This window comes from Myotis brandtii, unplaced genomic scaffold (genome assembly GCF_000412655.1).
Source record: "Myotis brandtii unplaced genomic scaffold, ASM41265v1 scaffold30, whole genome shotgun sequence".
Taxonomy (NCBI): Eukaryota; Metazoa; Chordata; class Mammalia; order Chiroptera; family Vespertilionidae; genus Myotis; species Myotis brandtii.
This window is the reverse complement of record NW_005361458.1, coordinates 75,175-92,983: the sequence shown is the minus strand read 5'-3', so window position 1 is coordinate 92,983 and position 17,809 is coordinate 75,175. Positions and strand designations below refer to the sequence as shown.

Genomic DNA, 17,809 nt, shown 5'->3' with positions numbered 1-17,809 from the left:
CCGCGCTGCAGTTAGGCCGCGCCCTGAGGCCCAGTCCGCAGCGGCTCCCGGCGGGTGATGCCCAATACAGCCATGAAGAAAAAGGTGCTGTTGATGGGGAAGAGCGGGTCGGGAAAGACCAGCATGAGGTCGATTATCTTTGCAAATTACATTGCTCGCGACACCCGGCGCCTGGGTGCCACCATCGATGTGGAGCACTCCCACGTCCGGTTTCTGGGCAACCTGGTGCTGAACCTGTGGGACTGTGGCGGGCAGGACACCTTCATGGAAAACTACTTCACCAGCCAGCGAGACAACATCTTCCGTAACGTCGAGGTGCTGATTTACGTGTTCGACGTGGAGAGCCGCGAACTGGAGAAGGACATGCATTACTACCAGTCGTGTCTGGAGGCCATCCTCCAGAACTCGCCTGATGCCAAAATCTTCTGCCTGGTGCACAAAATGGATCTGGTTCAGGAGGATCAGCGTGACCTGATTTTTAAGGAGCGAGAGGAAGACCTCAGGCGCTTGTCTCGCCCCCTGGAGTGCGCTTGTTTCCGAACCTCCATCTGGGACGAGACGCTGTACAAAGCCTGGTCCAGCATTGTCTATCAGCTGATTCCCAACGTCCAGCAGCTGGAGATGAACCTGAGGAATTTTGCCCAAATTATCGAGGCCGACGAAGTTCTGCTGTTCGAGAGAGCGACGTTCCTGGTCATTTCCCATTACCAGTGCAAAGAGCAGCGCGACGTGCACCGGTTTGAGAAGATCAGCAACATCATTAAGCAGTTCAAGCTGAGCTGCAGTAAATTGGCCGCTTCTTTCCAGAGCATGGAAGTTAGAAATTCCAACTTCGCCGCTTTCATCGACATCTTCACCTCAAACACGTACGTGATGGTGGTGATGTCGGATCCGTCGATCCCGTCTGCAGCCACGCTGATCAACATTCGCAATGCCAGGAAACACTTTGAGAAGCTGGAGAGAGTGGATGGGCCCAAGCACAGCCTCCTCATGCGTTGAATGTTGCCAAATGCTCTCTCTGAAGATGCTGAATTGCCTTCCTTCCCTCCCTCCCTCCCCCGCATCCTTTTAGTATTCATAATGTCGTGTGCTTCAAAGTGGGCTTTGAATTGTGTGCTGCTTACTACTTCCATCTCTTCCCTGCTCCCCATTCTTTAAATCTCGGACGCTATTTCCTCAGCTATCCAGTAGAGCTTTAAGATGGCCTTTCTGAAAAGTTGGTATGGTGTAACACTAAAGTAGGTGGTGTGTGTGGTGTGTGGTGTGTGTGTGTGTGTGTTCCGATTACCTGGTTGTAATAGATATACACATCAAAGCCTTTACAATATCTTCCTGTATTCCTTGCAAGATTGCAAAGGTGGAATGTTACTATTTTATCAGCAAGATATTAAAATGCATTTATAAATTCTTCTTGGCTTCAGTCATAAATAAACATTTGCTGTTAGCAATTTAAAATATGGTCTTATTTGAAATAATTTGAAGGGGTTAATATGTAAATCTAAAGCTTCTGCCTGCCCACAAGTATTGCTTTACTGGTAAATTTGATTTTGTGATCTTAGCCCCCCATCACCTGAGGGATGTTTCATAGCAACTGTAACAGTGATTGAACATTGAATCTGGAGCTAGACCACCTGAGCTGAGTTAGTATTCTTTCTAGTGCCTTCACTTACTAGCTCTGTAAACTGGGCAAGGTATTTAATTTTGCTGTTGGGTTTTGTTTTCTCTTTTATAAAATGTGGGTAAGAATAGCACTACAAAATAGGATTGTTAAAAGGATTAAATTAAAACCTAGAAAGCATTTAGAATGGTGCCTGGCACATACTCAGTACTGTGTCAGCTAGCAATACCACCTACTAAGCCATTCTTTTTGCCCCAACCCCACACACATACTCCAAAATTACTGGACATGGAGCCTAGCAACATATTGAACCCTTACTAAATGCCAGGTATTCTTAAACACTTCATGTGCATTTTCTTATTAATCCTCACAACCTATGAAGTAAATTACTTTTATCTCTAATAAATGAGAAAACTGGTATGGCCTAATAGAGCTGAACCTAGGCAATATGATTACAGATCCTCCCCCTTTGCTATTACATCCCACTACTATCCCACTGATAAGTGTTAATCATAAAAATCCTAGCTTTTGAAGTGTACATTACTTTATATAATTCCCTTTATAGATGGAGGAAACTGAAGCCCAGTAAGTTAAATAATTTCTCTCAATAGTGGTTAGGTCACCTTTGGGCAAGATCACTTTCCCATCTGCATTTGTCTGGAAATTGGATAATACTGAATCAGATTCTTAGATTAACTACTTTGAGGGACGGATAAGATTCCTAACTTGGACTGGCAATGTGGTATGGTGAAATCAGAAAACAGATCTAAAATGTCTCTTTCCAGCTGCCTTAAAGATTAAGGCAATCTACATATTTTAGAGCCAAGAAACCTCTGATCAACTCACCTCTCTTTTTACAAATGAGACATTAGCTCTGTATACAGATTAAATATAAGCAATACAACTTTACAGCTGTATGTGGATGACAAGGTCCCCTACCTGTGAAGAGCAAGAAGCTAACCAGATGCAAGTAATTAAACTCATCTACTTGGAGCCTTTGGCAATAAGTTACTATAAAGGCTCCGGATGAAAAAAACCTCTGAAGGTATAAATGTACTTTTTAAAGTACCACATTAGTGACTCTAATAATTAAAATGGCAGTAACAAAATGCTTGTATCTGAATCTCACAAATTTTTGTTGATCAAGTTACTGGTTAACTATATGTGATCATTTTGTGGTTTGAAGGGCATGGTTCTTTTTTATATCTAGCAAGTTTCATAGCCAAGTGAACTAGAGCATGTAGAACATATTTACAAATGGTCTCATTGGAGACCCACAAATATTTTAAATTTAGGATGTAGACTTGGCATTCACTAGGGAGAACTATGCATATGTAACATTAAAAGAGAATTTTACTTTAGCATACACTTTCCTTGCATTGAGGAAAATGTCCTTAAACATATTTTAGTTTATTCAGAGTAGGAAAAAATAGGGTTTCCTTTTATACAGGTCTCAAGAATTCCTGTTTTGCCTTTAGATAAAATTGACTTTGCCCTGGTGGGGTGGCTTTGTTGGTTAGACTGGGGATTGAGCCCTCAACTTTAGCATATCAGGATGATGCTCTAACCAACTGAGCTAACTTGGCTAGGGTTAGCTCTTAAGCTTTTTAGTCTGATAATTACCAAGGAAGCATATTTAAAATGCAGATTCCTAATCCCCATTTTAGACCTATAGAATCTATGTATTGCAGGTGATTCCCTGAGTCCATTTAACCCTTTGAGTGCCAACCAATATCCTAGGAACTATGCCAAAATTGCCAAAGCATTTTTGCTGATTTTATAGCAGTTTAGGGAAAAAATTATGAAAATTAGGCAGATAATGCCAGTGGTCAATTTTAGAACTACAAACATTCGGCATCATAAGTAATCTGCACTTAGGTGCCATCTGTCAACAAAGAGTGAACTACTAGCATCTAATAGTGACACTGCAGGAGGATCGGATAGCGCTCCCGCTTCGGGCACTTTTGGGGAAAGACAGGAGCGCGATCACGCTCCCCAGCACTCTAGAAGTTAAGACAAGTCATGTAAGCTCCCTGGCTTCAGCCCATCTGCAAAACAGGTATAATAATCACTATCTTAACAGTATAAGAATTAGATGAAATCATATATATTGACTAGTAATGGCTCTGGTACTTAGATGATGCCCTATCCTTCCTAACATTAATTTTGGATTTACAGATACTGAGTTTTCTTAAGATAGACTAGAGAACTTAGTTTCCCAGTATACCTATAAAGTCCCTTATTTGTTGTATTAACTAATAAAGGAATATAGCACCTTAGGAGCTTTTTTTTTTTTCCACTGCAAATATGTGCTTTTTTCTGTCTTTTCTCACAGACTGGCCTTCAAACTGGGATTGAACAAACAACTTAGAGAAGCCCAAAATGAGTGAAAGATAATTAAGCCTACCTACTTCCAGAACTCTCCCTTCCCCTTTTCTCCTCTCCCTGTCAGTTTCTTGGCAAGTGGACATGATTTTAATGGTTAAGAGTTGGGACAAGATAGAGGGGTACTGTTGGTGCTATGCCTTCCAGTGTGTACTCATTCCTCCTGATTCATGGAGAGCTATGGGTTGTACTCACTTGATTCTAGAGACAAGCCCTTTTCTTGGCCAGAGACCATGACTGAGTGAGGCAGGGTTTTGTACAAGAGGCCTTACATCTGGCTCCCATTTCTGAGCCATATCCTACTGTCCTGGCCTTTTAGTTACTTGTGGTTTATTAAGGAAAGAAAATAGGGTCAAATCCTAGCTTTATCACTGACTTAGCTGTGTGACACTGAACAAGTTATTTAACCCCAAGTTCAGTTTTCTCAAGTTATTTTGAGACTGTTCTGTAGGCTTTGGGGAACTGAGGAAGAAAGCAATATAATCAAAATTAGCTCCTTTCCCACAAAACAGTGCCCTCACCATCCCCCCTCCCCAATAAAAGAAAACACACAGACATTTTTTAATTTGCATTTTTTTCTGTTAAAATATAAAAGTAGGGTTAAGTTAAATTCTCATAGTCTAAATTAGACTAAATATAAATCTGCTATACAACCCAATGAATGGATTCAGTTTGATAGGATTCCTTAAAAGTGTCATCTTCTTCCATCTTTTTCCTTTTTTACTAAATTCATTCTGCTCCAGTCTTCACATACCACATGCACTTTATTCCATAAAATATCATTTTTCAGCATCAACCTACTTGAATAATCAATCATGAAACCTATTTAGAGCTTCCCAAACTTTGTCCTTTTGACTACACAGCTCAAAGCACTATTTTTCTCTTTTATTTTTTATTTTTTGTTAGTACCAGAATGTTTCATTAATAATAAAAGTTCTGTATTTCCCTAAAATGAAAGATCAATGTATTCAATGGCTATTATCTTAACCATGTAATAAATGTACATCAAAAACTACTCATCCTTATGTTAGTTAACTGAAATTATAGTAAATTTAACTACTACTTTGCCATTTTCTTAATGCTTATAAGATTATTCAAGAAATCAAAATGGCTTCACATAACTTGATGTTTGCTTTTCAAATACTTCACATTTCAACTCCACTTACCTAAAAACATCAGAAGAGGCTAAAGGGAATTATTTAAGACTTTTTAGACCTTGAAAAATATCAGTTTTGGGGCTTTTAAATTTTTTTGGCTTTGTTTTTTTTTCATCACCATTTATCCCCCCATAACTCCTCCACCTCCACCCACCCCTATAAGTCTGGGGTGTTTTTGTTTGTTTTTGTGTTGTTTTTATTTATTTTAGCAAGAGAAAAGGAGAGGGAGAGAAACACCAATGTGCGAGAGAAACATCAACCAGCTGCCTCCTGCACAATTCCTACAAGCCAGCAACTGGGGCATGTGCCCTGACCAGGAATCGAACCGGTGACTTCTCATTTCATGGGAGGATGCTCAACCTACTGAGCCACATCAGCTAGGGCTATAAATCTATTTTTAAATCAACTTGCTTCAACTGAAGTGTCCAACGTAAGTAAATTATCTCTTCAATTCAGACGGCGATTCTTTTGCATCAAGGCTCTTATTCAAGATTTCTGCTTCTGCAAAATTGATTTTAAAAAAGAGAAAAGGATACGCAAACATTACCAAAAAAATCAAATAGCACAGACTCCAAGGAGTAGCAAATTTCAGTCTTCTTAAGGATAAAGTTCACATATAGATATTTAACTATGATAAAATTACCATCATTCTCACTGAGGTATTCTCCAGAGAATATCAATATATCCCTCTTAGAATATTTTTTTAACCCTCTTAGAATACTTTTCAATATACCAGTTTTTAATTATCATGGGCAAATCAGAGTGACATATAATGAATTATCACCAGACCCATATCTGTTCTAACATGCTTTAAGAGCAGTTTTTTTAACTCTTTACGTTTAAAATTTTCAAACATATATAAAAGAGAATTATGATTAACCTAATGTAGTTTGCTTCAATAATTCAATAATTATTTAATACTAACTATTAATGAGTTAAATTGTGTCCCCCACACAGATATGTTGAAGTTTCCAATAAGGTCATTGCAGATATGATCAGTTAAGATGAGGTCATTGTAGAGTAGGACGGGCCCTTATAAGAAAGTGCAGAGACACACGGGGGAGAACGCCATGTGAAGAGGAAGGCAGAGCAAGTATAGAGTTTTGCTGCCACAAGCCAAAGAACACCCGAGGCTACCAGACGAGGCAAGAAGGATCTTCCTCTAGACTAGTGGCTTCAGAGAACATGGTTCTTGCCAACACCTTGAGGCTGGTTTCTAGCCTCCAAAACATATTGTCTGCAGAGACAATAAATTTCAATTTAAGCCACTCAGTTTGCTTTGGCAGACCTAGAAAACTAATACACTGACCTTGTTTTATCATCCCACCCACACCAAATTTATTTTAAAGCAAATCACAGATATTATATTACAAAAATGATATTTAACAGAGTTGTTTACAGCATTCTCGTGAGTTTCAACCTCACTCAACTACATGCACCCGAACTCTATCACAAGGCACGTGGGGCTACGTGTTTGGACCATAGGTTCAAGCTTACAACCACAGCCGTTGGCTATGATTGTGCTGGGAGGGCCCTGCCCTCCAGCTGGGACTTGCACGTGGCAATGAGAGGACCCTGTCCTTTCATTAGTCCGAGGCTTAATCCTGGCCAAAACACCGTAACCGCGCCCCACATAACAGTGTTTCTCAACTTTTTTAGAACCATCTTCCAGCAGCCAAGAAGATTTTGATGAAATTTATCTTTATTAGTTTGTATTACAAAAGCAATAGGTTTCAAGTTTTTGGTTTGTTTTCAAACCATCCCAGACTAATTGTAAACTACATACACATCACTAGAGATTCTGAAAGTACCCATAATAGTGATGGGTACACTTTTCTCATCCTAGCCAAAAGAATGAGCATATTTTGTCACATTAACAAAGATCATGTAGCATTCGTTGTGTAGAATTTTTATGAGAAGTTGAGAGAAAACTTAAGCAGGTTAACACGCACAGGTTTATTTAATCTTACCTTTTAAATAAGGTGAAAGTTCTCCAAGACTACATGGCCTCGTGGTCCCCAATCTTTGTTCCACTGGAGAAAACTTGATTAGTGGTGAAAGAGACCGTTTTCTTTCACCAAGGGACATTCGTAAAGATGGTTTTGTATAGTCAGTATGCAAATCTTGAGTGTCCAGCAGGTTAAGCATATCATCTGTTTGCATGGTTTGAGGAGCAGGGCTCAATTCTTGTTTGTGTCTTTCAGGTATTTCAGAATTAAAGAGGTAAGTTTCTTCCTTTTTCTTGATAAGAGATTTTTTCAGAGCCTCATATCTATTGTAAATAGCCTGTACATGGGAGTCTGATTTTGGAGTAGTCTGTCTTTCTCCCACAACATCTTCTGGGAAAATGCTACTGTTCATAGGACTATTTGGTTCCAGTTTAAAATTGGCCTCTGTACTATTGGAGCTATTAAGACTTAAATGACCAACATCTTCTGGAAGAGTTTCATGTAATATGCCAAAATCAATATCCTTAAAATCTTCTCTATGTTCAGTATCCATTTGAATTGATTCTGTACTTCTGTTATCTTCTATTTTAATAGCTTTTCTCCATGAGCTCCTAATATCACTGACTAATTAAAGGGGGAGGAAAAAAACACACAATTTACCAATATTCCCAAACACAGCATGCAAATAAACATTTCATTTCTAGTGCTCAAGATAAAGCTACTGAGTATATGTTCCACAGATATGCTAGTTGAATGATAAGGCTCCACAATATACCAAAGCCCAACAAGATCAAAGAACTTATCTCCAACTAATCACACACAAATAACAAAACCTATTCCTGAAATGTACATATACTTTTGTACAGCACATACAAATTGTATGTATCAAAAAGATATTTTGGACAGAGTTCAGCAAACCTTTTCTGTAAAAGGCCAGAGAGTAAGTAATATTTTAGGCTTTGCAGGCCATCTGGTCTACGTCAACTATTTAACTCTGCCACTGTAGCATGAAAGTATCCATAAACAATATGTTGACAAATGAGCAAGGTTGTGTTCAATACAACTTTGCAAAAACAGTGTGTTAGGCTTTGTGATTCAATTCAACCTGAAGTGATCAATTTAAATCTGAATATATTATTTCTAGCAGCAAAATGGAAATTATATTTAACCACTCAACCAGGATGATGTGCCTACATAAGGACAGTATCAGAACTTTATCTACACAAATTATAAGTTATTAAAAGAAAATTTATTGGCCCCTAGCCGGTTTGGCTCAGTGGATAGAGTGGGGACTGAAGGGTCCCAGGTTCGATTCCAGTCAAGCGTACATGCCTGGGTTGTGGGCTCGATCCCCACTGGAGGGTGTGCAGGAGGCAGCCAATCAATGATTCTCTCTCATCATTGATGTTTCTATATCTCTCTCCCTCTCCCTTCCTCTCTGACATAAATAAAAACATATTTTTAAAAAATGTATTGGGCATTCTGGCTGGCTTAGGAGAGGTAGGAAAGATCTCTGAGCACACAGTTTTTGGCTGATGCTGCTGGTTTACTGCCTGGGAGATCAAACCTCTATACTCTATAAATATTGATCACAGATCAGATGTGAAGGCAGAGGATTTTTTTAAGTGATCAACTAAAATATTTTCCAGGAAAAAGTCAAGTAAAACAAAAAACAAAATTGTACAGTATCAGGGCAAAATAATTTTACTAAAGAGGACTGCCATATAAGTGAGAGTGCCCACATGTAATACTTCGATAAAAATCCCTTACGTCAAAACAAAAACCCATTGCCACTAAACTTAAGTAAAAGAGTTTTTGTTTTTTAATATATTTTTGTTGATTTCAGAGAGGAAGGGAGAAGGAGACAGAAACATCAATGATGAGAAAGAATCATTAATCGGCTGCCTCCTGCACACCCCCTATTGGGATTGAGTCCACAACCTGGGCATGTGCCCTTGACCGGAATTGAATGCGGGACCCTTCAGTCCGAAGGCCAATGCTCTATCCACTGAGCCAAACCAGCTAGGGCAGTAAAAGAGTTTTAAAGTGAGCTTCCAAAAGATTTGTCAGACCATAGTTCTAATAATGGTAATGTATAAAAAAGAAAATAAGTGATAGAGAAAACATTATTAACTTACTCAAGTTTTCTGGAGTTCGGGGAATTTGTTTCCTAGTTAAGAATGGGTTAGAAACTAGAGAGTCAATCAGTTCCTCTAATTTTACTTCTTTTCCTGTAGAGAGCTGTGGTGAATCAGATAATACTGTCCTCACAACCTAAAACAGAAAAGAAAAGGTAAAGCAAAAATTACCTCCAAATTAAGCTCATTGGTAGAATGCAAAAAAAGCCCTGATAATAACAGAAAGCACTTTAGTCAGCAGCCCTTCCCACTGCAGATGGCATAAAAGTACACTCAACAGTGTACCTCCCAGATACTCCCTACAGACTATCTAGGCACAATCCTACAAGGCAGCCATTTTCAATCTTTTTCATTTAATGGCACACATAAACTAATTACTAAAATTCTGCGGCACATCAAAAAATATATTTTATGCCGATATGACAAAAATAATAAATATAATTTTTATTAGTTCACACCAGATGGCTATTGTTGTACTAGCTGTTGTCATTTTTTTTATTGACAATCTAAGAGAAAAGAGGTCAGTGGCCCTGACTAAATAGTCAGGTATTGCATGTTTTAAAAATTCTTGCGGCACCGGTTGAAAATTGCTGCTATAAGGTAACACAAAACAGTTTCCTCCCTTATTTTAAATGGATATCCCATTATAAAGGAGAGAACAGATAAGACTCTTTATACTTAGGAAGATTTGGAGGTAGTTCTGACTACACAGTGACCTAAAACTAAACTACCATCTGCTACATCATTGAGCTTGACAACTCCATATCTGCTAAAATGATAGTTTTAAAGCAAGCAGATTCTTAATTATAAACCATTTGCACAGTAACACTTCTATTAATAAATAGAATACATTCTGACATGTTTCTTTGCCAGAAATCTCATTATCAAATATAAATTAGTGAACAAGGCATACTTTCTAAAATAAGAAAAAAGTATACAAAATGGAGAGACACCAAGATGGCGGCATAGGTAAACACCGCAGACTGCTGCCGCAAACAACCACTTCAAAAATACAACTAAAAGACGGAACGGACATCTCCCAGAACCACAGGAAGGCTGGCTGAGGAGAGACTCTTCAACTAGAAGGAAAAATAACAGCACACCGAGGCTCAGAGGAGGCGCAGTGTGGAAAAAACTCAGGTGCGGAGGTGCGCGCGCAAAGCGGGCTGGTGGCTGAGAGCGCGGTTGTCGTTTTCGGTCAGGGGGGAGTCTCAGACTCTGAGCTCCAGATACGGGCGAATCGCTGGGGACTCGGACCCAAACGGGAGAAGCGGGAGTGTCTGGCATCAGTTGGAAGGCAGCTTTCCCTCCGAGGTTTGCAGCGGTTCCGGGGGTTCTGAGAAGCAGAGCCTCTGGGAACAGGACTGAGGGCACCATAACGGCTCCCTCCGCCCGCCCTGTTGAGCCCGCCCCGCCCAAGCCCTGCGCAGAGCCATTTGCCAGATCGCCTCAGGCAAAGGCTAGATTAGCACCTCCCCAGAGGACAGAAGTTTTCCGCGGCAGACACAGCTGATTCACACAGCCAGTCGGCCTGGTGGTCAAATCCCTCTAGTATTAACTACAACAATCAAGGCTCAACTAGAACAAGACTGCGCACAAAGACCACTAGGGGGTGCACCAAGAAAGCATAAAAAATGCGGAGACAAAAAAACATGACAGAAATGGAGGATATAGAGCTAAAAATCGCAATTTTGAGGGCTTGCAAAAATGTGCTAGAAGCTGTCAATAAACTTGAGGAGAGAGTCACGAAAACTAATGAGACCCTCGATGCTATGATAAAGAACCAACTAGAAATTAAGCATACACGGACTGAAATAAAGAATATTATACAGACACCCAATAGCAGACCAGAGGAGCGCAAGAATCAAGTCAAAGATTTGAAATGCGAAGAAGCAAAAAACACCCAACCGGAAAAGCAAAATGAAAAAAGAATCCGAAAATACGAAGATAGTGTAAGGAGCCTCTGGGACAGCTTCAAGCGTACCAACATCAGAATAATAGGGGTGCCAGAAGATGAGAGACAGCAAGATATTGAAAACCTATTTGAAGAAATAATGGCAGAAAACTTCCCCCACCTGGTGAAAGAAATGGACTTACAGGTCCAAGAAGCGCAGAGAACCCCAAACAAAAGGAATCCAAAGAGGACCACACCAAGACACATCATAATTAAAATGCCAAGAGCAAAAGACAAAGAGAGAATCTTAAAAGCAGCAAGAGAAAGAGACTCAATTACCTACAAGGGAATACCCATACGACTGTCAGCTGATTTCTCAACAGAAACTTGGCAGGCCAGAAGGGAATGGCAAGAAATATTCAAAGTGATGAATACCAAGAACCTACAACCAAGATTACTTTATCCAGCAAAGCTATCATTCAGAATTGAAGGTCAGATAAAGACTGAAATAAAGACTATTATACAGACACCCAATAGCAGACCAGAGGAGTGCAAGAATCAAGTCAAAGATTTGAAATATGAAGAAGCAAAAATCACCCAACCAGAAAAGCAAAAAGTAAAAAGAATCCAAAAATATGAAGATAGTGTAAGGAGCCTCTGGGACAGCTTCAAGCGTACCAACATCCGAATTATAGGGGTGCCAGAAGATGAGAGAGAGCAAGATATTGAAAACCTATTTGAAGAAATAATGACAGAAAACTTCCCCTACCTGGTGAAAGAAATAGACTTACAAGTCCAGGAAGTGCAGAGAACCCCAAACAAAAGGAATCCAAAGAGGACCACACCAAGACATATCATAATTAAAATGCCAAGAGCAAAAGACAAAGAGAGAATCTTAAAAGCAGCAAGAGAAAGAAACTCAGTTACCTACAAGGGAATACCCATACGACTGTCAGCTGATTTCTCAACAGAAACTTTGCAGGCCAGAAGGGAGTGGCAAGAAATATTCAAAGTGCTGAATACCAAGAACCTACAACCAAGATTACTTTATCCAGCAAAGCTATCATTCAGAATTGAAGGTCAGATAAAGAGCTTCACAGATAAAAAGAAGCTAAAGGAGTTCATCACCACTAAACCAGTATTATACGAAATGCTGAAAGGTATCCTTTAAGAGGAGGAAGAAGAAAATAAAGATACAGACACAAATTGTGAACAACAAACATGCATCTATCAACAAGTGAATCTAAGAATCAAGTGAGGAGGGTGGGGCGGGAACTGGGAGGAGGGGAGTTATGGGGGGGAAAAAAAGAGGAACAAATGTAACCTGAACAATAAAGATTTAATTTAAAAAAAAAAAATGAAAATAGCACTCTGTATTAATTAAAAGTGAATAAATCCAAAAAAACACCTGCCCCTTGAAATCCATAAAGAATAAATTTCCAACAACCATAATCAAATTGGCCTGCACTTACCCTCCCTTGTGAAAACAGGGCTTTTTAGAATTCAAATACTAAATATTCCTGTCACCAACACTATTAAATAAGATTCATTTCACTTTATTTTCAGAGCTTTTTGAGGTTTTTAGGGCTCTCCTTTTCCATCACATCCATTCCACTGCTACTATAAATACTTTTAACCAGAGAATGTGCCTTTCCTTCCACCGGGAAAGAAAAAAGACTGACCATCTTTTCATTAGTGTAATCACCTAACAAAGAAAACAATAGGACTTTAGAAATTTAAAAATACTTAGAGCCCTAGCTGCTGTGGGTCAGGTGGGTGGGCATTGTCCCATGCACCAACATGTGGCCAGTTCTATTCCCAGTCTGGGGCACAAACCCAGGTTTCAGCTGGATTACCCAGTAGGGTGCATGCAGGAAGCAGCCAAACCATGTTTCATTCTCACATCGATGCTTCTCTCTCTCCCTTTCCCTTCCTCTCTCTCTAAAAATCAATAAAAATATTTTTAAGAAAAATATTTAGAGACCATAAAACTGGCCCAACCTCATGTTACAAACAAGAAAAATGTCTGACATCCAGCTCTCTTATTTGGACAATATTCATTTACTTTTAATCAAAATTGAGATAAAAGAGAACTCCAATACCTAAATCAATAGGTACTAAACTAGCCCTAGCTGGTTTGGCTCAGTGGACGGAGCATTGGCCACGGACTGAAGGGCCCCGGGTTCGATTCTGGTCAAAGGCATGTACCTGGGTTGCAGGTTCCCTAGCACTGGGGGGGAGGGGGGGGTGATGCAGGAGGCAACCAATTGATGTGTCTCTCTCACATCGATGTTTCTCTCTCTCTGTCTCTCCCCTTCCCTTCCACTCTCTCTAAAAATCAATGGAAAAATATTTTTTATTTTTTTTTTAAGAGTACTAAGCCAAATTTTTCTTTTAGTCTCTCAGGAGCTGATTTATTCTCTGAATGCTTATCTAAATTCAAACAATGCTAAGGGATGTTGTGGGAAACTGTAATAAAAATAACATTAGAAATGCTTGAGCATTTGTGTAAACTGAGTTCTGTAATACTACTGAGCAATAGTAAATTGTAGACACTTGTCAATAAAAAGTAGAACAGCATTAAGTTAGGAAAACCTAGATCATGAACAATGATGCACCTAATTATTTTGAAATACTTAGAAAGCAGGACAAAAACTTTGCTCAGTGATAATATTTTGTTCTAATATTCAAAAAGAGAGGAAGCTCAGCTAAGCAACAGACATCATTCATGAAGTATTTTAATAGAGCATAACCATTGGGTATATTTACCCAACAACTGATATGTAATGATTAACTCCAAAAATAGCATACATGTTATTATTTTTATACTTTTGGATATTTATAGGATGGGACATGAGTTCTAAAGCATGGAAATAATCTTAACTAAGTTTATATGAAATCTATTTCTACTTTGGGGAGGAGCAATTTTGCTTTAACCATGACTTTTATATATTATCTGTGACCTCCTTCCCCAAATTTCCCAGTAAATCAATAATTAACTGTACTTCATTTTCAATCACAACACTATAGAGAAAATAACAGATATTTCAGTATACTTTTTACAATCTTTTTCTAACCTCTTCTGCCAGGTGATCTTGCTCTTTCTGGAATGGATCAATTTTTTTAACTGGCAGAGGTCCTCCTAATGCACTTCTCTCTGTATTCTTTGCAATATATGATGATGGAAAGTCTTTCCCTTCACACTCTGGTGTTTTCTTAGAAATTGTTTCAGTTTCTTCTCTAGATGTTCCAATCTTCATGTCCTGAAGATGACAGACATATGTTAAAACCTTAATAATTGTGCCTGATTTTCATTAGAGGTTCTTGAGTTATCATGAACCTATACAAGTTTATTAACATTATTGTAAAATTATATGTTCATTGGCACAATTAAATAATTCCAATATTCCCCTGTAGAAGCAACAGGGAATTGTAAATCGAAATGGTACATAATGTGCAAATACTGGGAAATGTGAAAATAAAATTTTAATTTAATTGGGGTATCAACAAAAATAAATATTTTATACTAAATATAATCAGAATTAAAAATTGTTTTAAAATGTACCTTTTCAAATATTGTAACACTATTTCCATCTGATGATGAAACTGGCTGAAACAGGGAAGAAGCAGGGCTAAAAGGAAAAATAAAACAAAACAAATCCAAGTTATGAGGAGGAAAGAATCCCATACACTTTATATATCTGAATATTCTTAAAAAACTGTCTGCCCCGTATCTGTCCGTTACGATTTCTCTCAATTCGTCCCGGTCATCAAAAGGCAGTTTATTCTACGGAGGTATGGTGACAATTAGAGCAGTACTGCAGCTCAATTTGTGTATCTGCCTCCCAAATTATAAATATTTGCCTTACCTGCTATATATTTTAAGTCATCAGCATTTTTTACAAGGGTTAAATGATTTGATGAACACTCAAAAGCTTGAATAAAGGGTAAGAAGAAATTCAATTAATTAGACTGGCATTATTACAACATCCTAAATCTTTAGATCACAGAATTTAATTGTAACAGAGACTTTCAGATTCTTTTGATATTTCATGACCAAAATCAATATCTCTTATGCTGAATTTTGCTCTATAGAAATATGTTATACTAACAATAGTCCTAAGGTTATTCACTTTGTTTGTTGCATTCTGCACATAGTATTCCTTAATCTCTTACATTCCCTTGCTCCTTTGAATAAACATAAAAACCTTATGTATCTTGCCCAGCCAGTGTGGCTCAGTGATTGAATGTTGACCCATGAAAAGGTCACTGGTTCAATTCCCAGTCAGGGCATAAGCCCAGGTTGCGGGCTCAATCCCTGGTAGGGGGCATAGGAGGGAGCTGATAGATGATGCTGCTCTCTTGTTGATGTTTCTATCTCTCTATCTCTTTCCCTCCCTCTCTCTTTAAAAAAAAAAATCAATAAACATATTTCTTTTAAAAACCTTATATACATTTTCATTATAATTATAAAATAAATTATTAAATTTCTAAAGCCTTTAATTAAGCATTGACAACTTTATCTTCATCTTGAAAGAACTTTCAAATTCAATCATGTACTGGGTCTTCTTGTGGCCAAAAGCTTTTCTATTCTAGGTTATATGAAAGGCAGGATTACCAGAGACCACTTTTCAACATCAACCATGTCAGTGCACCCGGCTGGCATGGCTCAGTGGTTGAGCATAGACCTATAAACCAGGAGGTCAGGGTTCAATTCCCAGTCAGGGCATATGCTCAGGTTGCAGGCTCGATCCCCAGTGTGGGGCATGCAGAAGGTAGCCAAACAATGATTCTCTATCATTGATGTTTCTATCTCTCTCTCCCCCTCTCCCTTCCTCTCTGAAATCAATACACACACACATATATATTTTTTAAATGTCAGTGCTTTACTTTCTGTTCATAGCCAGAAATATAAAATTAACACTTTGCAAATATTTTATAAAATAGCAAATATGCTCCTTCCAAACAATTCAAAATCACTGAAATTGTTCATTTCAGCTTCTCCTAAACCGAATATAATCTACATATCAAAGGCAAAAAATTAACTATCTACTGCAATTTTATCTTAATTATTCCAAAAACTCAACATTAAAATGACCAAAAGCTCTGTGATGGAGAGCCAATAATCTATGCACCAAGGCTACTAAGATGCCATCACAAGATGGTGAGCTCCTTGAAGAAAAAGACTATTTCTTCCCAAAGGCTATTCCCAAGGGAGTATTTAATTGCTACTTAATAATGCTTAATTTCAATAAAAAAACAAATATATTCCCCAAGTATATTACATAGATTTAGTTTAAAGATTTTTGCTTATAACCCTAGCTGATTTGGCTCAGTAGATAGAGAGTTGGCCTGTGGATTGAAGGGTTCTGGGTTCAATTCAGGTCAAGGGCACGTACCTCAGTTGCAGGCTCAATCCCTGGCCCTGGTTGGGACACGTGCAGGGGGCAACCAATCAGGCAACCAATCAATGTATCTCTCTCTGTCTCTCCCCCTCCCTTTCACTCTCTCTAAAAATAATGGAAAAATATCCTCAGGTGAGGATTTAAAAAAAAAAATTTTTTTTTTCTTATATAATCTGGCATCAGTTTTATGGGCCAAAAAGGGGTAACAGGAAAAAAACAGGCAATAAAAATATAAGAATACGCCTTAAGTTACAACAAATTAAGTAGTTTCAGTTTTTCATATGTTAAATTATGGGATTTAAATGAAGCAGAAGCCTTTCTTTGTTTAAAAGAATGAACTTTTTATCAAATGGCATATAAAAACCCCAACATATAATAGAGATAAAAGAGCAAACTGCTCAGGTTTAAGTGGGAAAGGTGGGACTGCCAACAGGCTGAATTAGATTCAATCCACAGAACCAGAGGATGCTGCAGGATACAGGCTGAAAACTACAAAGTGGATGATCTCAAAGGTTCCTAAACTCTTGGGTTTAGTCAAAAGCTACAAGTGATTTCAAAGAAGTTCACAGACAGAAAAGACAAGAATTCAAATTCCCAAACTTGCATTAGATTATCTCCATATATGTGTTTTTCATAAAAAATGAGACGATTCCCATGAATCCCAACATTTTTATAAAGAAGAAAAAAATATGCCCATGTATCAGAAATGTTTCCTGAAAATATAGACTCGCAGTGGAAAAATACTGTCTAAGAGAAGAAAATTATGAACTCTCCCACATTAAAAAAGCTTGGAAACTGGCTAAAGATGGGACTATTATTAACAAAGGGGGAAGAAAATCAATTTTGTTTTACCTGTTGGTTAGATCATATACAGTTCCCAGTACATCACTAGCTCTTCTACAATCATTTTCCTGGTTATGCTGTTTAGGTGTATCTAAAAGAACAGAAAAATTAATTACTATTTATGTTTTTCCATTCTAATATGTTTTTAAATTTTAAGGAAAGCCATTGCTAGATGACAGAGGATGATATTCCAGGGGCTCCTCTTCTTTCAACACGTTATTCGATTCTGAAAGACTATTATACACGTGTCCAAAGTATCATCTACACCAGCCGTGGGCAAACTACGGCCCGCGGGCCGGATCCGGCCCGTTTGAAATGAATAAAACTAAAAAAAAAAAGACCATACCCTTTTATGTAATGATGTTTGAATTTATATTAGTTCACACAAACACTCCATCCATGCTTTTGTTCCGGCCCTCC

The 17,809-nt window shown here is 38.3% G+C and overlaps 2 protein-coding genes across 2 annotated transcripts in view; one reads left to right on the top strand and one right to left on the bottom strand.

Moving 5' to 3' along the window:
* Nucleotides 1-1,455, top strand: part of RRAGA (Ras-related GTP binding A) — a 17,161-nt gene extending 15,706 nt beyond the window's left edge. Inside the window, exon 2 of the mRNA XM_005869591.2 lies at nucleotides 1-1,455. Coding sequence (XP_005869653.1) covers nucleotides 58-999 — 942 coding nt within the window. The 5' untranslated portion in view covers nucleotides 1-57 and the 3' untranslated portion in view covers nucleotides 1,000-1,455.
* A 4,039-nt stretch (nucleotides 1,456-5,494) lies between these two features.
* The window catches only part of HAUS6 (HAUS augmin-like complex, subunit 6), a 44,418-nt gene continuing 32,103 nt past the window's right edge, over nucleotides 5,495-17,809 (bottom strand). Inside the window, exons 12-17 of the mRNA XM_005869590.2 lie at nucleotides 17,399-17,480; nucleotides 14,707-14,773; nucleotides 14,219-14,404; nucleotides 9,248-9,383; nucleotides 7,131-7,733; nucleotides 5,495-5,661 (exon numbers count right to left, since the gene is read on the bottom strand). Of these exons, the coding sequence (XP_005869652.1) occupies nucleotides 5,600-5,661; nucleotides 7,131-7,733; nucleotides 9,248-9,383; nucleotides 14,219-14,404; nucleotides 14,707-14,773; nucleotides 17,399-17,480 (1,136 nt within the window). The 3' untranslated portion in view covers nucleotides 5,495-5,599. The remainder of the gene's footprint in view (nucleotides 5,662-7,130; nucleotides 7,734-9,247; nucleotides 9,384-14,218; nucleotides 14,405-14,706; nucleotides 14,774-17,398; nucleotides 17,481-17,809) is intronic.